Genomic DNA, 21,441 nt, shown 5'->3' with positions numbered 1-21,441 from the left:
TCTGGAGGACCAAACTCAGCATTCTTATAACAAGTTACACAGAATTTTATCATCTACATATTCTTGTAAAAGATAGTCTAAGTCCAACTGTAGCAAGACTGCAAGTTCCTCTAGAAAAAAAAAACTAAAATTAGATGCACTTTACAATAAATCATTAACTTGGACTATGTTGTTAACTCCAAATTAAAATATTAGAAAAATCATTTCTAAATATAATCTTTCTGATAAAAGTGTTTTCCAGGAAAAGAAAAGTTATACATATAACATAATTGGTCTGAGGAAGAAAACATTCTCTGTAAATATTAAAAAAAATTAAATATAGGCTCTGTTTAGTTTTTAACACAATACTAGACAAAATTAGTTTGCATTTATTATTCAGTTTTATACTCACCCAAGCGTCCCTTTCCCTGACATAGGGGGACTGGGAGGTTTCTGAGTCGGAGGAGTTGTTCGCGGCAGCCCACCCATCTTCATGTTTTGGGTACTCACCTAAAAAACGTTGAGGAAAACAACTTAACTTGCAGGCATGAAATGAAATGGCAATTTTGGGAAATGATATTACAGTTTTTAATAAAGAAGGGTAAGGTTTAAATATAGGGAAAAAAATTAGAGGCCATGCATTTCATATGCAATTTCTACTCTACTGTTATACTACAGTTGTACTCAAAGGACTCTTCCTAACATGAAACTTTCAAATGCAAAGACTTTATTTGCCATTACGCCATCACACCAACAGATCACTGGTTAGACTACTTGATGTTACATTCAACAGAAATTGAATAGGACAGTTATAAAAATCCTAGTCCTAATTAACAGCAACTCAGTTAAAAAAAAAAATCTTCACCCAATTCCTCACTTTTTATTTAGCAAGTATATAAAAAACAAAATGCCCCAAGTAAATGTATGCAACTATGCATATGACCAAGTGTAGCTAAACAATATGAAAATAAACTGCACAGTAAAAAAAAAAATCAGTTTTTAAAGCTGTACATCAGCCTTTTATTTTAATCTCTTCAATGTTTTCTTTTAAGGGCACCACCTACCTGTAAACTGCAAGAAATGCAACATATGTCTTAAACATATGAACCAGAATCTTAGGGCTGATGTATCCCACTAAACTGTTGGGCAGTAAGAGTCGCTGGCACTAAGTTCCACTCATGCCCAAATTGAAACTTAGTCCCGGCCTGTGAAAGTTGCACTGCAACCCTAAGTCAGACCAGACCATGCCTCTATTATCTATCCTATACCAAACTGAAAATGCAGGCATAGCAAACAAATCCAGAAATGACAGGCATCACCAAAAGAGTATGCCAGCAATTATACAGAAAACCCCAGAACTCTGGGTATCTTCAGCAGATTTCATTTGCAAATACAATTTGAATACAATCTCAAAAGCTGTGAGTCAGGATCAGTTCAAGGTGTAGGTTCACAACTGATCCTGTTTTAGGCTCCAATATTTTGAATTACCATCTTCAAACACTTCAAAAAAGGATTTTCATTTTCTAATACGTTTAACACATTTAAATTATGCTTATAAAATGAGATTTCAAAGAATTACACCACTGAAATTAGAATACATTGGTAACAGATTTTAAAATATAAAGAAAATACGTCATAATTGTATACAGAATACAATGGACTTCAAAAAGTTTATGAAAAATGTACATTATCATTTAATTCTATTTTTCAATGAACCTCCTGAATTACCCTGAAAATGATGGTGTCAAAATTAACTATGAATTAAATGGGTTTTGTTTTATTCCCATAATACTTCTTGCTGTTCTGAAATGCAAAAAACAATAAATTAAAAATCCTTCAAATTAACAACCCAGTGAACAAGTTGCGTGTGATGTTAAAACAATCTTTAATGACAAATGATACCTTTGACAAGTGAAGCATTTAATTCTTTTACTGCTGCTTTAAAAAATACAAAACAAACAGATTATCCAGTAAGAATACAAATGAACTTGTCCTTGCACTCCCTCTCTTCAATAAGCAGAGGGCACACTAATTATATCTTAGAATGGAAATGCCAAAAGCTTTTTTAGTAAATTAAGTCATATTTGGGGAAATTTTTAGAAGAAATGTGATAATCAACAGCTTTAAAATGTAAAGCTTAATTTCTGATACCAGAAGACTCCAAAAGTGGTAACCAAGTCCTTTAAGCTCAACCTTAATTAACACAAAATTCAAAATTACTTTACGTGGTAAAGGAGAATTGGACCAACCACTAAACTACATCAATTTGCTGGAAACAGGAAAGAAAAGGAACAGGAATAGAGAAAGTAGAAGAAAACTTTATTCTATATATGGAATAGCTAAAACACTTAAAAAGCTTTCCAACTTTGATTTGCTTTAGGCTTTTCGTATGTAAGTTGCTTTTATTCAAGTTGCAGTATCATTTATGACTTTGCACCTATCCAAAATGTAGTGTAAATTATTTATGAATTAAAATCGGGTGAAGATTTTCATGATACTTTATTTTTATTCTTAAAATCTGTATAATCAAATACACAAGAATCAAATTATTTTTTAAATCTGTATAATTGTCTTTAATTAATGGCGTTGAATGTGTAATTTAAATCACTTAAGAACCCAAAGGCCCCTGTACAATGTCCAAACCAAATTTTACACTTCATTGATATTAAACAATCTTTATATAATGCTAACAAAAAACTTTTTCAAGTCAGTTTTCACTTGTGGGAAATGTTTTTATGCCAACAGAAAAAACGAATATGCTGTCATGGCATAAATATTAATATCTAATTTATGTAAAAAGAAAAGTATAAATGACAAACTAAATTTCTTCATAATAGGTAGGATCTATATTATAACTACAGTTAAGAAACTGTCTTTGAAACCCAAAGTATGTTTTTAAATGTTTTTATGCAATGGCCCCTCGGAGGGAAATCAAAACTGAGACCAGAAATTAAGAGTATAAAATTAAGACAGAAGTAAAATTGCTGTTAAGAGGCCTGAAAAGGCAAAGGAGCAATGGGTCCTAAAACAATCCATACAAAGAAAACAGAGTAAGAGATAGGGACCAAAAGATTTGAACAGGGAAGATAAACAGTGGGGAGGGGTAGAGGGGGTGGGTGGATGGGTAGAGGGGTGTGTGTGTGTGTGTGTGTGTGTGTGTGTGTGTGTGTGTGTGCGTGTGTGTGTGTGTGTGTGTGTGTGTGTGTGTCCCCGTCCGTCCACGCACACGCATTTAAGTACTAAACAAGAGAAATAAGGAAAGAAACGTTTGCTTGATTTTTGAAAACAGGTTCCAACAACTACTTTTTGCCAAAACAGAACTCATGACTCAATGTTAGAACTGACAGGCAAAAACAGATGAGTCACCTAAAGTTGCTGGCACTATACATTTTCTTCAAAGTGTCGTGGTAAATCAATGTTTACCAGTAAAACCTCAGGTTTAACTCAAGGCAAGAAACAGGAAATTGATCCTGCCTCTGCGGGGAATGACAAACACTTGTGCAAGTGTATTCAAGTGAAAATCTTCTATCTTTTACATGTTGTTAAATTATGGGTTTTCAACATCTACACAAAATTTTTAAGTGTTATAGTCCTGATAGTTGTAAAATAAACTCTTAGTCTTAACTGTAATTATTCAAAATATTCCTGGACAATGTTCCACCAAACATGATGATCCTACCTGAGCAGATCAAACCAAAGGGCTTCACTTCTTTGTTTCTTTTCCTTTGTTCAGCCATTGGGTCCATCTGCTTATCTATTTATCAAAGGCCAGGAAGATTACGGGCTGAAACCAGGAGCTACAAATTCAATCCTGGTGTCCCCCGGGGCTTACAAGGACCCTATCATTTGAGCCACCACTGTTGTCTCCCTGGGACTGCATCAGTAGGAAGCTAGCACCAACAGCTAGGGTCACAAGTCAATGTGTAACTGGGCCCTAAGCTGCAGCTCAAATACCAGACCAGACCAAACACTGGCCAGAGAAATCATTACCTTCTTTTTCTTAATTTTCTCAAATTTCTATATTTTTAAAGATTTGTTTCTTTTCATTGGAAAGTCAGATATTCAGAGAGGAGAGACAGAGAGGAAGAACTTCCGTCCCGTCCGATGATTCACTCCCCAAGTGAGCGCAATGGCTGGAGCTGAGCCAATCCAAAGCCAGGAGCCAGGAGCTTTTTCCAGGTCTCCTACCCAAGGCTTTGGGCTGTCCTCGACTGCTTTCCCAGGCCACAAGCAGGGAGCTGGATGGGATGCAGGGCCACTGGGATTAGAACCAGCGCCCATATGAGATCCCAGGAACGTGCAAGGCGAGGACTTAAGCCACTAGGCTAGCACACCAAGGCCTTAAAATTTCTCTTTCAGGATACAGTTCCCTGGGCTGAGGGATTTCATCTTCCACTCTCCCCACCCCCGTGCCCCCTACTGCCTTTCCCTAGTATAGTCCTTCGGCAACAATCAAAAGTTTATCATGCATATTTTGAAAATACTTAAGCTTAGCTGCATTAGTAACAGCTTTATTGTTTTCAATTTAAAAATCCATTACAAATACATATCATATCAAGTCAATAACAGTCTTGAAACATTATTAAAATACAGTGTAGAGAATACTCCACTTTTCTATAGAGAGCCTCGGTTCATATTAAAACCCCTCCAGGAGCAGGTATTTAACCTAGCAGTTAAAATGCCTGTATCCCACATCAGCATGCCTAGGTTCAATTCCCAGCTTCATCACTTAACTCAGGCTTCCCACCAAAACACATCCTGGAGGCAATGATGATGATGGCTCAAGTAGCCAGGTTCCCCAGAGCTGGCCTGCATTCCAGCCCCAGCCAGCCTCAGCTACTGTGGCACCTGGGGAGCGATCCAATGACTAGAGCTCTCTCTAAGTCAGTCTGTCTCTCAAGTTTGTGTATTTACAAATAATTCAACTTTTAACCAATGAAGTCACTCTTGAGTCAAATCTGATCTGTCCGGTACCACAGTATGGTGGTGATTTTGTTAACAGTTTGACTAAAAAGCATAAAGAAATTGATAGCAATAGGAGCAAAATGAAAGCATATAAAGAACTGAAAAAAAAGATTAGATCCCAAATATGGTTTAAATTTCAAAATTGTTTACTCAGTCACATTAATTAAAATGAGAATAAAGAATCTATAATACTATCAACCTCTTGGAAGAATCCACAGGTTGCAAATTCAGCTGAGAAACCACTGTACTGGTATGTACTGCTGCCCTGCTCACCGTAACAGAAAACCACTCATTTAATACCACAAGCATGCAGAGTAGTAACTACTGAGTTTTTCCCCCACTTTCTTCTACTTTACCCAAAATTACTGACTACATGCTACAAGAGTATAAAGAGGATGCACATTCTCAAAAGAGGATGAGAAGAAAGGCAGAGCATTTGCATATTCTAGTTCCTTACCCACCAAGTGTACAAACACAGGACCAGTAACAGCGAGCCGCACTTCGGGGAGGCTCGTGATGCAGAACAAAGATGTTGGGGCCAGCATTGTAGCAGCTGATGAAGCTGCTGCTGGCAAAGCCTACATCCCATGAGGATGCCGGTTCAAGACACAGGTTGCTCTATTTCCAATCCATCTCCCTGCTGACAGCCTGGGAAAGCGGCAGAGGGTGGCCTCCGCTGCAGCTGCACTGGGGACCTGAAGAAGATCCTGGCTTTGGAACAGCACAGCTCTGGCCAACACAGCCACTGGAGGAGTGAACCAGCAGATGGAAGCTGTCTCTTCCTCTCTCATTTTCAAGTAAATCTTAAAAAATAAAGAACCAAGAAATTAAGAGGTCTTATCTAGGTTTGGTTATTAGATCTTTCCACGAGTCCTTCACTTGGGCCTATCTCCCTAATGCAGGAAGGTCAAGAAGAAATCACCCCAAGGTCTTCATGAAATGAACATGGCAGCAGAGCTCGGTTAACACATCAACAGCCAAAATTTGAACACAGACTTCTCAAAAAATAGAGAAAAGCTTGGCTTTATGCTGGTTCAATGTAATCCCATTTCAAGCAAAAGAATTTCCCCACAATTCCAATTTCTCTGTCCATGGTTAACATGTGATGAATCAAAACTCAGTCATCTTTTCACCTTCCACACTGAAGATATGGTAAACAAAGTATCAGAAATAATTTAAAACAGAACCAGCTCAATAAAAGAAGAGAGCAGACATGACAAGATGGCTACAATGTTGCCTGGGAAGCTTGCGTCCCAAATCAGACCTTGTGGTTTCCAGCTCTGCTTTCTGTTAATACGCATGCTAGAAAGGAACAGTGTTGGCTCAAGTACCTGGGTTCCTGCCAACCGCATGGAAGACCCAGACTCACTTGACAGCTCCTGGTTTCATTCAGCATGGACAGTCCTGGCTGTTAAGTATTTGCAGAATAAACCAGCAGATGGAAGATCACTCTCTCTTCCTTTCAAAGAAATGTTAATAATTTTTTTCAATTATTACTCCAATGCAGACTAGTCAATTATCTTTTAAAAAAAAAAAGAAAAAAATACATTAAATTTGATGACAGTCATTTCACTAATATTCTATTTGAGGGGCAGGCACTTGGCACAGCACAACGCGTGCCACGTAGGACTCCCACAGCCTGTTATTATGGGTTTAGGTCCCATCTCAACCTCGAGTTCCAGATTCCTGCTTCTGTGAACCCTGGAAAGCAGCAGTGTTGGTCCAATATGGTTCTCCACAACACTGGAGACCCAGAGTGAATTCCAAGCTCCTGACCCAGCTCAGCTGTTGCAGGCTTTTGGGGAGGGAACCAGAGGATAAAAAAAAATCTCTCCTCCTTTGCCTTCAACATAAAAATTAATTGATGGGGCCAGCACGGTGGTTCAGCAAGCTAGTCCTCCCTTGCAGTGCTGGCACCCCACGAGGGCACCAGTTCTAGTCCTGTTGCTCCACTTGCCATCCAGCTGTTTGCTTATGGATCAAAACTCAGGGAAAAACTCACGGGAAAGAAGCAGAAAATGCTCAAGTCCTTGGGACTCTGCACCCACATGGGAGACCCAGGAGAAGCTCCTGGCTCCTGGCCTCAGAGCAGCTCAGCTCTGGCTTTGCAACCACTTGGGGAGTGAACCAGCAGATGGAAGATCTCTCTCTCCTTCTCTCTATAGATATCACTTTCTAATAAAAATAAATAAATCTTTTAATACATATACAGTTGAGGTTCCTTACCATTAATCCTCCAAAATAGCTACAGCAACCACAGAAACTGTAATTCTTATATTAAAAATTATCTTGAACTTCTGATGTTTTATATATACTGTTACCTTTAAAAGCTCTTAAAGTGAATTTATTCTGAAATCTGTATCTTACGGTTACTTTTTAAAGACCAATTTTTATCAAAACACATGATACTGCAACTTTAAAAAGCAAAACATTTTCTGCTTTTCAATTTCTTCACAATAGAAGAAGAAAATGACAGTTGTCCACAGGGTAACTAAAGCACACCATTTATAGAATAAAAAGGCTATTACACAGGGGGAGGAGTTAGTGAGACACATTATTCTGCACTCCAATCTAAAACAAAATCATTCTACTTACAACACTCAGATAATTTTATTTTGAAACATTTCATTATGGATAACTTATGTTGCTGTTCCACAAAATATAGTAATATTACAAAATGATCATTCACTCAAAAAATATTTACAAAGCATTTAATGCATGTTAGTTACTGCTTTCTGCACAAAGAATAGAGTGTGAACAAGACAGAAACATCGCCTTCAAAGAACATGAAGACACAGCACGAACTTGAGTGACAAAAAATTACAATAAAAAAGAGGAATTATGTGTTGGCTTTAAAAGGCCAAGGACCTAATATCTAGTTACTCCCCGTATGTAATATTCTATATAAGAACAAAGAATGGAAATCCAGCCCTGGAATCTCTTACCTTAAATCTAAGCAACCACTTAATGCATAAATGGAGCAAATAAAAGAGGTAAGGAAAAAAAGCATTGAAAGGTTAGTTGGAACTTCAGGATGTGAAGAGAAAGGAAAAAAAAACAAAAGAAAATAAAAAAACAAGTTAAGCATTTGGCATTAACAAAATAATGTTTCAGTAGATCATAGAAAGAGTGGTTAAAGCAGAATGTGTCATGAACAGGAGTTTCCTGAATGAAATTACTTAAGACACTGTTTCATTCAAAAACTTAATGCTACTAAAGATTTCTTCACATTAGTGGCCCTTACACACTGAAAGTTCAATGAAGAGACTACAGGGTCCTAAAAGAATAACATGTGACTGTGAGGGCTGAACAAGGAAAGAGAAGCAGCACCTTTTCACTGCAGAAACAGGCAAACACAACCGTGAGGTCTGTAACACGTAAGTATCGCTCTGGCATTAGATCCTGGCACCATCCTAATGCCCTACTAGCAGTTGTTAACCTTGAACAAATTTTCCCATGCTAGAATAAATTCCAGTCATTAATTAACTATCAATTATACATCCTTTTCAACAGGCTCTAGTACGTATCAATTATAAAGTTAAATACCAAATTTCAGAAAATAATGGTTGTACCTAAACTCTAAGGGAAAAAAATTTTAATGGATTTATAGGGCATGTTTTTAAGCTAGATATACATTAACTTTCAATTTATTTGATATCAAGTCATCATGTTGTTTTTACTCCAATACACTTGCTTTAGAAAAAAATTCTTAACTATGTAAACATCATCAAAAATGAAATAAACTAGTAAAAAGTCTACTGTATAAATTATACAATTTCATTATAGGCATATATACACATTCACTCAAAGTCCCATTTGGCAACTAACTGTCTTTCAAATCACTGATTAGATACAAGCTTTAGATAATTTAATATTCATCCAAATATATGAATAGCTTAAGTATTAATGCACATTTCTCAGTGCTAATTATAGTATTTTATATACAAACACCAGACACTCAAGCACACCTTAAAACATAGCCAAAATGTACAATGGCCATTTACGCAAAAGCAACTGAGTACCTACACTATTCTAGTTCCAAATACTGATGAAATTATTTTTCAGAAATTCAAAGCATATATTTATTACTATATGTTGCTTTGGAAAATTGATGCCAAAGTCTCCTGATATAGTAAGATAAGGTAATCACATTCACTTTAACAACATGTTGAATAATTTTTAATCAGTCATTAAGTCATTAAAAAATCCAAAGACTTCACTACATTTACTTAATCTATATGAGATAAGATAATTAAGCAAATGCAATTTGCTCTAAGATGACTGCTTAAAATTGAGAGAACAGCACGAAGCAAAAGCAAGAAAGCTAAGTTAGAACAGGAAGCAATCTTCACAATCACGCAGAGTCAGGACGGTCCTCTAGAAAAGGAAAGAGCAAAGCTGGACACACTAGAGTTACTCCATCACGGGCTACTGCTTTAAGCAGCTTGACAACAACGACACCTACCTTTACGCCATGGCCAATGTCATCTAGAAGAGTATAGTCAATAGGTTTTCTAATATAACGAACTGGCCGTTCAAGGTTGGCTGGAGCAATAATCTTATGTGTCCTTGAAGTGTTTTTATTGGTAGTCAAAATTCCAATTTCTCTTCTTGCCACTTTTTCTTTATGAATATCAACTGTCTGTAAAATACAATACACAAAGACACAATACAAAATGAATAGGGCTGATAACCAGAACACCGCTGTTTACAATGCCCAGAATTTAACGCTGCCTGCTTCTACTCAGTTCCGTGTGCTCAATTTTCTCCTTCTGGAGTAAGGAATTTATTCTTAGGCTAATGCAAGGGTTGGCAAAGCACAGCCCACAGACCAAATCCAGACGGTCACCTGACTTTCACATCCCACAAGCTAAGAGTAGTGTGTATTTTTTTTAATGGTTGGTTAAAACAAAAACAAAAAACATTATGTATGACATGAAAACCCAATTCTGGATCGAGCATTTGGCACAGTAGGGGGGACTCGTCTTCAGACTCCCAGATCCCTGGCTGCCAAGTTCAGCTTTCATTGACAGACAGCAGATGACAGTTCAAGGACAGTTCAGACCCTGCGACCAACATGTGATAGCAACGAGTTCGGGACTCTAGGCTGTGACCTAGAACAGCCTGGCTTCTGTGTGCATTTGGAAAGTGAACCAATGGATGGAAGTTTAACAGTCTCTCAAATAAAGTAAAATAAAATAATTTTTAAAGTATTGCTTTAAAAAAACACAAACTTGAAACTCAGTTTTCCTAAGCTTCTATAACTGAACAGTCAACACTGCTCACCTGCTTCCTTTCCTAAGGATACGTTCATCCTACAATAGCAGACAAGGGCAGTCACACAGAGACCCCACGACACACAAATTCACTGACGGGGGTTAGGGGGAGCTTTGGCACAGCTGTTTATGCTTCAGTTTGAATCCCATATCCTGTTCTGAAACACCCGGTTGGAGTCCCCACTCTTCACCTTCTGATCCAACTCCCTGTTGGTACATTCTGAGAGGCAGCAGGTGATGGCCTCGTCCGGATCTTACAAGTACTTGAGGAATGAAGCTGTGAATGGAAGATCCCTCCCTGCCTTCCAAGTAAGTGAAAATAAATACGCTTTTAAAAATTTAACCTAATATGACTATGAGGGTACCAATGACTAATTTGATTATATTTTTAAAATAACCTATGAATATAATTCCTGCTACTTTTTAAACATCTTTGTTTAAGAAATGGGAGAGGGGCTGTGCTGTGGCATAGCCTGGGATGCTGTTATCCCATATGACCACCGGATGGAACTGCAGCTGCTCCACTTCTGATTCAACTCCCTGCTAACAACCAAAATCCAATGGAAGACAGTGTGTAAGGCCTGCCACCCACGTGGGAGACCTGGATGAGCCGCCTGCTCCCAGCGTTGGCCTGGCCCAACCTCAGCCACTGCAACCACTTGGGGAGTGACCCAGCCAACTGAAGGTCTTTCTCTGTCTCTCCCTCTCTAATTCTGCCTTTCAAATAAATCCTTTAAAAACTTAAGTTTTTCATCTTTAAAATAAATAAATCTTTGCAAAATAATTTAAAGATGCTTATTCAGTGCACAATTTTGAAAATTCATGCATGAAGGAATAAGAGTTCATGAAAAATGTAAAAACAAATTATCTACAGACTTTAAAAAATGTTTCTGCACCAGAATAAATTTATCTTTTAGTCTCATTTGCACAAAGTTTCCAAAAACCCCTGTATCTCTGTATGTATGAATTATGTACTATGTAAAATGGAAAATGTTTTGCCCCTAAGGGTTGCAGTCAGAGTTTTATAAAAACACTTCAGTAAAATTCTCCCCATCTTTACCAACACTGCTGTCAAGCCGAAACAGGTGGTTTTGTTTTTCTGCTAGTTTATCAGTCTTACTTCAATTTCCCTTTATCAGAGAAGCAGACAACAACAATGGAAAGAAATAACCATCATGCCACTAATGAAATATCATTTTAAGAAATATTAAAAATGATCTATCCTTCTCATCTAACAAAAGTAAACTCAGATCCAATTCAAAAGCTTTTTCCTCTCAATCAAGAGATCTTAAAAGTTAATAAAATATATTTCAGAGCAAATTTCTAAACCCAATTAAAAACTGATCAAAATAATAAGCGTGGGGCCCTGATGTGGTGGCATGGTAGGTTAATCCTCCACCTGCAGCACCAGCAACCCATTTAGATGCTGGTTCATGTTTCAGCTGCCCTACTTCCAATCCAGCTCTCTGCTTACACACCACAAAAGCAGCAGAGGGCTGCGCAAGTGCATGGGCTGCTGCATCTACATGGCAAGCCGGGAAGAAGCTCCTGGTACCCATCTTTGGATCACCTCAGCTCTGGCTTTTATGGCCATTTGGGAAGTGAACCAACAGATGGAAGAACTCTATCTCCTCTCTGTAAAATCTGCCTGTCAGAAAAAAATGAATAAATCTTTAAAAAATAGTAAGTTTATCACTTCAAATACATTGTGTGTACTTATTCTGTGCCTATTAGGTAAATTGTAGGATTATCAGTCATTTCAAACTGCTTCAGGGAACTAATATAAAAAAAAAACCCTGCATATTAGTGATTTTAAAGTTTAATTTTTAAGCTCAAGAAAGTGAAAATTAATTGCATTATTCCATATTTTTGCCAACCATAAAGCAAGCCAAAAAAAAAGACCAAGAAATAGGGTTATTACATTTTTATCTAACTGGTCCTCATCCGATCAAAAGCAGCAGCTGAGAGCACACTCCTTGTGTAAGGCAGTTTTCATGCTCATCAGCTTTCATAAATGCACTTCACTTATTCAGAAGGAATCCGTAAGAATGCAGACTTGCTCAACCACAACACAATTCCGAATTTAGAGCAAACTGGAATTTGAATGGACATTTTGGGCCCCCAGGTCTTTTGGTGTCAGGGATCGTGCCAAGCACTGCTGGATCCCACAGAAGCATCCAGAAGTCTTACCTGTATCATTTCTCCATCCTAACTTGTGACAGTCAAAAATGTGAGACACTAACAGCCCCTTGAGAACCACCACTCTACAGAAAGGACTGTAACTAGCCTGTCCCAAGCGTTATTCACTCCCAAATGGCAACTCAAGAGCCAACCCAACACTAATATCTATCTCACCAACTGTCCGTCCACCTGGAGCAATTTGGAATTATCATCAACATCTTAAACACCCACAGTAATGCAGGTATATACAGTAAGGGAAACCCAAGAGCGTAATTTGTATTCTGGTCATCCTTCTACCACAGGCGAAAGTCACCACAAACATCATCAAACATACGCTTAGAAAATGGCTGTTTTATATGAAGTTTAACAATGACAGAGAACAGTAAATCTCTTTTACAGATAGAAAAGGACCATTTGGTCCAGAAGATTCTGAGGTTTCTCAGCAACACTTACTTCAATTTTTTAGAGCTTTCTCTAGTACAAAACATAGGCCAAATTAAATATAACAGAATACTATAAAGAAAAATCCCTTGCAAGTACCACCCAGCTTTAACATTCATCATAGCCACTTAGTTTGGGAATTTAATGATGCTGCCCTAATGTATTTTTAAATTAAGAAATCTGTTTCTCATCAATCAAATGCACAGCTTTAATTAATCACTACTGTCTTTGTCATCATTATATTCTTTGATACTATAAAAGCAGCATACATTGTTCAGTTTCAAAATTACAAATTCACCATTGATATTTAGGGAAACAATTTTAAGGTATTTCCAATTTATGCTAGCTTTCTAAAATTAAGTTATTTTGACAATAAGCCTACTTTTATTTAAGAGGCCTCAACAGCATTCACCTGTGGCAGATAAAAAGTGTGTTCACTAGCAAAGACAAAACCAATGCAAATATACTGCTATTAATACTACTTTTATTTACTACAGCTTCTATTAAACAAAAATTGCATCACAAAATATCACTCCAACTGTGTAGAATTTAAAGACCCACTTTCCCACGGCCCTTGTTAGTTTTCCATCCTTTTCACCTCTATTGCCAAGCTGGTCTCACATGCTGCAGGCCCCCCCTTGACACTTCAGCCAAACCCAGGCTTCCTACAGGACATCTCTTGTTGCTTTGTGATGACTATACTGATCTGAGCGGCTCTGCAGCCTAAGCCTCACTCCCATGTGTCCCTCAAGAACCCAAGCACATGCTCAGGCCACAAGGGATGACAGGAAGATACTGTATAAAGTGTTTTGTTCCAGGACTATCCATGCATTGTTGCTTCCCATTACCACAGGTAATTCAGAGTTGACTACCCTGGATAGCACTACCTCAGTTAGCTGCCCATCAGTGGGGGAAACATCTGCAATTGAAGTTACAGTGCAATAACTCACCTAAGAAGGTGTCTTCCAATGTCTCAAATCCCAATAGTAACATAATGTTTCAAAACAGCATTTAATTATATAATTATGAATATGCTGTAAACTACACATCCCTCATAAAATAAGCATTTTCAGTTATGAATTTTTAACAACATGAGGTAAAGGTCAAACAAAGGGAACTACTAAGTATACACATTATATTTAACAAACATGTTTACATATTGATAACCTTCAGTGGTATTTCTTTCATTCCAAATTTGGCATTTTTCAGAAGATATACACATATATACAAATATCAAGTTTTTTCATAGAAAATTAATCTATGTGTTAAATTCCTCAATGTTTTCTATTGCCTTTATTACCTAACTGTTGTGAACAATTACTTCCACTTCTCTAAAACCTTACATTCACCCCTTTCCATCTCCATGACTGCCTCACCAAAGTAACTCAATGCCTGCCCAAAAGCTCCTGGCCAGCTCTGGAGTGGACAGGAGGAACCCTACCCTCCTAAGGTTCCTGATGCTGCATTTTAACCTCTCAGTCTTTCACTACAAAGCCAGACAGTACTATTTTTACTAGCTAAGAGAAACATTGGGCCTTAGAAGAATCTTGGCTTACAAGTTTGTAAGACCTTTGGTTTAAATATTATTCTATAAACTTTAAAAAACAAACAGCAGAAATGGATACAAGCTCATGCATAAGACAAATAGCATTTCATCCTTAAACACAGTAATACTGACTTAAAATTAAGTATACACAAGTATTCAGTAAAATTACACTTGATCTTAGCCAAAAGGCCGAGAAGCGATCCTATTCCATAAAATTAAGTTTATTCTGAAAACTATACATGTTTAAAAGTATAGTATTAATTTAATTTCTGATATCAATTTTTCCCCTAATATCACTTTTAAGAAAGAAAATTTTCAGTTATTTTCTGAGTCCAAAGAACCAGGAAAACAAAGCTAAAGACTGAATTTTTAAAAACTTTACGACCCTTGACACTTATAGTAATCCATGCCAAGAATTTATTCCAGAGGTCACCACCATGGCCTAGCAGCTTGGGCCTCTGCCTGCAGCGTTTCCTTCCAAATGGGCACTGGTTTGAATTCAATTATTCCATTTCCAATCCAGTTCCCTGGGAAAACAACTGATAATAGCCCAAGTGCTTGGGTCCTGCTACACATGCATCCAAGTGGAAGATCCAGAGGAAGCTTTTGGCTTCCAGCTTTGGCCTTTGAGGTCATTTGTGGAGTGAACCAGCAGAAAACTCTCTTAAGGTAGAAAGAAAAAGGGAAACCCCTGAACCAATGGAACACTAACACACAAAATAAAAATTTAAAACACAGTCCAGCACCATAGCCTAGCGGCTAAAGTCCTCACCTTGAACGTGACGGGATCCCAAATGGGATCCCAGGTTCTAATCCCGGCAGCTCCACTTCCCATCCAGCTCCCTGCCTGTGGCCTGGGAAAGCAGTCGAGGATGGCCCAAAGCCTTAGAACCCTGCAACTGCGTGGGAGACCTGGAGGAAGTTCCTGGCTCCTGGTTCAGATTGGTGCAGCACCGACCATTGTGTTCACTTGGGGAGTGAATCATCGGATGGAAGATCTTCCTCTCTGTCTCTCCTCCTCTCTGTATATCTAACTTTGCAATAAAATTTTTTTTTTAATTTTAAACAAAAATAAAAGATCTATCTCTCCTCTCTCCATAACTCTTTCAAATAAAAATCTTTAAAATCTTTCATTCTGCTTTATGAATAAATTGAGTGTGCTATGAATCAAACTACTTAATACTATATTGCCCTTGATACCAAAAATAGTCTCATACTATGTATTCCTAATCACGTCTTATTTTACAAAATATTTGATTTTAATAAGGAATCAATTTTTCCTGTATGTAGTCTTCCTAAAACATAGTTGATAAACTCCCACCCCCAGTTTCCAATTCAGAATAATTTAGCACGTTTCAATTAAACCAGAACAGAGAGCTGAAATCGGTGGACATAGAATGAGGTGGGTGACAAGGCCAATAGAACAAATAGAAAAGCAAATATGAATCAAGGTCCTTTGCTAGAACCTCAGAAAACTAAGTAATTTACAAAAACCAGCAGCTTAGCTACCATCTAATCAATCCTATTACAATCTCACGGATGAGAAAACCAAAGTTCAGAGAAGTTCAAGGTCAGAGAAGTCAGCAGAAGCCAGAGTGAAACCTAGCTCCTTCCCGCCCTCCTCTGCTCCGCCTGTTCCTCTCCACCAAGACAAAGACTGAAGCACTTGGATCCTGAGACAAGGTTCTGCCTCAGAACACAGACCAAAACATACTTCGACAAAAACTTACTAGCCCGTGTATCTACCGTCACTGCTTACACAGCCCTTAAAACAATCCTGAAAGCTGTTGCCATCCCAATAAACTTAGAAACAACATCTGTAATATGACTAAACCTGTTTTTTTCAACTCAATCTTTTATACAAATTCTCAGAATCTAGTATTTTTGTCCAAAATTGTGACTAGAATCTTCTATCAAGAAACCCTAGGCTCCCTCTAAAAAATATGTAATATTTTAATAAGAAAAACCATTAAAATAATAATGAAATAATCAAATGTCTGGAAAAAAAAAGTTTGAACGAGGGAGTGACAAATTTCAGCTACATGTCAAATCTAACCCACAGCCTGCTTTACAGACTCCAAAAGATAAAAATGATTTTAACAGTTTCAAACAGCTGTTGGGAAAAACACACAAATAACTCAAATCCGAAAACATACATGGCTCACCAAATTTAAAATATTTAGCACGAGAGCTTATAAAAAAGTTGCTGATCTGTCTTGTGTAGTATTTACTGAGTATTTGCAGAAAAAAAAATACTTAGAGACAAAACTTATTTTCTTCTGTTTTCGGTCTAAAGAGTACAAGTTTTATTATTCAATGACTTTGAGAATTACACCTGTATATTAAACGGAATTGAAAATTTTCATCTTTAAAGCAAATAGCACAAAATATATAGCATTCTTTTTTCTTAAGATTTATTTTTTCTTTTTATTGGAAAGTCGGATATACAGAAAGGAGATACAGAAAGATCTACCCACCAGTTTACTCTCCAAGTGGCTGCAATGGCTGGAGCTGAGCCGATCACAGGGGCCCAAGGCTTTGGGCCATCCTTGACTGCTTTCCAAGGCCACAAATAGGGAGCTGGACCAGAAGCAGAGCAGCCAGGACACAAACCAGCACCCATGTGGGATCCCAGTAATTTGCAAGGCAAGGATTTAGCTACAGAGCCATTGCGCCAGGCCCAAAATTCATAACATTCTTAGTTAGTCTTCTTCCTTAGATACAACTTCCATTAGGCCATTTCCCATTCAACCCCTCACCCAACAGACTAAAACATCCTTTTACACACTTAACAGCTGTGTGGCAATTCTCCAGGAACTGCCCTCAAGATACCCAACTACACATAAAGAAGGTTCAAAATTTGTTTTAATTAAAGACATATTTTTTAAGATAGATTTACAGAAAGAAGGGACAGAGATGTTCATCTGGTGGTTTATCCCCCAAATGGCTGCAACATCCAGAACTGAGCCAATCAAAAGCCAGGAGCTTCTTCTGGGTCTCCCACACGGGTGCAGAAGCCCACTGACATCAGCCATCCCCTGCTGCTTTCCAAGGTCCTAAGCAGGGAGCTGGATGGAAGCAGATCAGACAGAACAATGAACCAGAGCCCATACAGGATGCCAGTACCACAGGTGGTTGATTAGCCTTCCCTACCACAGCACCAGCCCAAGAGAGCTCCAACTAAGGACTGTTATTTTGGTCTATCAACCAATCTCTCTCACCTCTGCTTTTTAACTACCTTATCAGAATAATTTATAAAGACAGTCCTGTCTAGGCCATTATCAACTTTTGATACCAAGAAAAAAAAAAATCTGTTGTTATTAACTAAATCAATCCATACCCTTGTCATCTAAGCTGGCTTTACTCACCCTTCTTCTTGAGCTTATTTGCCTTTCCGAACCAACAATTTCAGAATCCAAAGCAGAAACCTGAGTGACTCTTTTTCCGTCATTCTTCATCCCCCATCTCTCCTACTTTCCCTCACCGTTGAGTAAAAATGCCCCTCCCCTTTCAGAACACTAATGTATTAATTTTTCATCTACATTTGCTCTTTCTTTTTTCACTAAACTTCACCATATCGTACTTTTTTAACTTAGAGAAAAATACATTAAGCAGTAAAATATAAACACATCTATGGATACATGTAGCATAGCACAGTGATTGCCTGCCAGTAGCATCAGCTTCCCTCATGGGAGCTAGTAAGTGGCCTAGCTACTTCACTTCTGAAACAGCTCCCTACTGAGAAAACAGCAAAGAATGGCTGAAGCCCAAGGGCCCATGCACTGAAATGGGAAACCCAGAAGATGCTCCTGGCTCCTGATCACCTCAACCCTGGCCATTGCAGCATTTAGGGAGTGAACCAATAGATGGAAGATTTCTGTATCTTTGTCTCTGCTTCTCTCTGTAAATCTGCCTTTCAAATAAAAATAAACAAATCTTTTAAAAATGTCTGGGTATGTGAAGAAATCTTTATAAAGGCAAACTCTTATATTAAATAATGCTAAATAAGAATTCCCTTAACCAGTGTGTTAAACTTTCAAAGAGCCAAAATACAAGGCCTACCACATGATTTAATTATTTGGAATATTTTCTTACCTGATTACATAAATTTGCTAAACTTCAGGCTCTCTAAAATGGTTCAAATACTTGTTTTCAAAAAAATCCTAACTCTCAAGATAGACCAAACACAGCTACATACGAATTTAACAATCCTATTTATTCCAGAAGAACTCCAATCACTCAGGAAGGAAGGAAGGAAGGAAGCAAGGAAGGAAGGAAGGCAGGCAGGCAGGCAAGCAGGCAGGCAAGCAAGCTACCAAGTTTACTCAAATGACAAGAGTGCTAAACTAGAAAACCTCAAAAATCTTTTCAAAAAGATGTGGGCAGTGTCAGGGCTGGTATTAAGGCGCGGATGGTAGAGCCTTAGTTCGCGATGCCAGCATCCTGTCTCAGAAGCCAGTTTCTATCCCATATGCTCTGCTTCAAACCCAGCTTCCAGTGAACAAGCCTGCGAGGGCAGCAGACGACAGCTCCATGCCACTCATAGGAGAAGCTAGACTGGAGTCCGGGGCGCCTGGCTGGCCTGGCCCTGTTCTGGCTGCTGTAGCCATGTAGCAAAAGAATCAGCAGACGACGAGGCGTTGAATCACCCACCCCTCCCCACTAGCCTCTTTCTTTTCACTGACTTTAAAATAAATACTGTAAATATCATTCTAATGTTTTTAACATTGCCTTTTTCAGTTGAATTAGTTTTTCACTGAAGTATCACTTAAGATGGTTGCAAAATATAAGGATGATCATGCCACTATTAAGAATGTTTATGGAGGCCTGCTGCAGTAACCTGGCAGCTCAAGTCCTCACCTTGAACGTGCCAGGATCCCATATGGGCACCGGTTCATGTCCCAGCAGCTCTGCTTCCCATCCAGCTCCCTGCTGGTGGCCTGGGAAAACAGTTGAGGATGGCCCAAAGCCTTGGGACCCTGCACCCACTTAGGAGACCTGGAAGAAGCTCCTGGCTCTTGGCTTCAAACTGGCTTAGCTCCAGCCGTTGTGGCTACTTGGGGAGTGAATCAGCAGATGGAAGATCTTCCTCTCTGTCTCTCCTCCTCTCTGTGTATCTGACTTTGCAATTAAAAAAAAAAAAAGTAAATCTTAAAAAAAAAAGAGCATTTATGAAGAATTTAAAGTATAATGAAAACATGACTGCATTAACACAAAGTTGAAAGAGCAGGACCCAAAATTCTTTATCAACTATAATCACAGGTATACTTTAAAAACTGTTTACAGAAAAAACATGACAAGGAAATATGCCAGGGTATTAAGAGGGGAACGCTTTGGGCAGCAGAGAAAAGGTTTGTCTGTCTTCTTTATTGTCACTAGCATGACTTTAAACTTCCATCCTCTGCCCTCTCTCCCCAACAGGCCACAATGACCAGAAGCCATCCTTCATTGCTCTCCTCGGACATCAGCAAGGAGACGGAATACAGAGCAAAGCAGCTGGGACTCAAACCAGGGCCCATGAGATGCCAGCACTGCAGACAGAGGATCAGCCTCCCACGCCACTGCACTGGTCCCATGACCATGACTTTCCTAAGGGAGCAAACTTAACAATTACTTTAAAAGTTTTGTGTAAGGAAATTTTATTAACATCTGCTGACAACTTAGCCTTTTAAATATTTCAAGATAGTCTTTTCCAGTGAATATAAACCTCATCAGTAGAAACAAAAATTAAAACTACAAAACTCATACTTTTAAAACAATAAAGGTATGTGAAATTTGGCAAAATTGGAATAGGGAAAATACTCATTGCAGAGCGGACGGCGTTACCTTGACAACTGATTTTTCTTATAAAATCTATTTTCCTGCCAAAATCACAAAGAAAACCATCCCACAAGATGACAGACTCAAGAAGCAAGCGAACACTGGTGTTATCTTCCAAAGCACACGTGCATGATAAAGACAGACAGCATCATTAACAGGCTGTCTGCAGTGTTAAGTCCTCCTCAGGAGCAAACAGGAAGCCAGGGTGGTCCCACCTGGGAAATATGATTGATTGAAGATTCCATCCTTCGCAGCTGGGAGGCCTGGATATCCAGCATCTGCAGCACATTGTTGGCCAAAGTGTTGATCAGATAGGCAACGCTTGCTAAGGACTGGGTGGTGTAGGCTTTGGTTTCTTCTAGAGCACGCTGCTTATCTGCGGACTACAGGAAAAAAAGAAACCAATCATCATTAAGTCAAAGATAAAACTACAAAACTACAAAACTAGTCCACAAAAGTATTCATACAAAATCATTTCACTGAACCTACACATACAAAAATAGTTCAAAAATGAATGATCAGCATCACATTAACCCAAAACCCACCGATTAACTGAATCCAATAAGCTTTTTTTAAAAAAGCTTTTAAAGCTTTTACTTTACTGGAAAGGCAAACATACAAAGAGGAAGCAAGACAGAAAAGAGCTTCCGTATGCTGATGCACTTCTCAAGTAGCTGCAATGGCTGGAGCTGAACCAATCTGAAACCAGGAGACAGGAACCTCTTCCAGGTCTTCCATGATGGGTACAGAGTCCCAAGGCTTTCGGCCGTCCTCTATTGCTTTCCCAGGCCACAAGCAAGGAACAGGATGGGACAAGAACCAGCGACCATACGTGATCCCGGAGTATGCAAGGGTAGGACTTTAGCCACTGGGCTATCACGCCAAGCCCCGTAGAATAAGCTTTTTGCTGAACAGACACATCTTTGTACATATACACATAACTCTGAAGTTGTTATTTCAAAAATGAGACAATGGATTTTTTTTTTAAACAAAGAACTATGTATTCCTCATCCTACATCCCCTATTACAAAACCTCTTATTTGAACATTTGTCACAACTTTTGAACCACAATCAGTTTCCCCTGATTTCTTTAATCCAAACTTTTATCCCTCCCAACATTTGGTAATCAACACTCTGTATTCAGATTGTACATACAGGGGGCCCAGAGCAGTGGCCTAGCAGCTAAAGTACTCGACTTGGATGCGCCACATCCTATGTAGGCGCCAGTTCCAA

The 21,441-nt window shown here is 38.5% G+C and overlaps 1 protein-coding gene across 49 annotated transcripts in view; it reads right to left on the bottom strand.

Annotated features, from left to right (window-relative positions):
* Positions 1-21,441, bottom strand: part of ABI2 (abl interactor 2) — an 81,953-nt gene that overhangs the window by 35,211 nt on the left and 25,301 nt on the right. For 20 of the 49 annotated variants that reach the window (XM_040984482.1, XM_040984500.1, XM_040984475.1 and 17 more), the window contains exons 2-4: positions 20,424-20,591; positions 9,410-9,586; positions 392-489 (exon numbers count right to left, since the gene is read on the bottom strand). In XM_040984482.1, coding sequence (XP_040840416.1) covers positions 392-489; positions 9,410-9,586; positions 20,424-20,591 — 443 coding nt within the window. Of the gene's footprint in view, positions 1-391; positions 490-7,239; positions 7,242-7,889; positions 7,908-9,403; positions 9,587-13,605; positions 13,609-20,423; positions 20,592-21,441 lie in introns of all 49 variants that reach the window. The other 29 variants (XM_040984488.1, XM_040984469.1, XM_040984470.1 and 26 more) reach the window with 6 other exon arrangements.

The sequence above is a fragment of the Ochotona curzoniae genome, unplaced genomic scaffold, assembly GCF_017591425.1.
Source record: "Ochotona curzoniae isolate NIBS_2020 unplaced genomic scaffold, NIBS_Ocur_1.0 contig_4148, whole genome shotgun sequence".
NCBI lineage: Eukaryota > Metazoa > Chordata > Mammalia > Lagomorpha > Ochotonidae > Ochotona > Ochotona curzoniae.
Note: the sequence above shows the minus strand (reverse complement) of the source record. Positions and strands in the feature narration are given on the sequence as shown.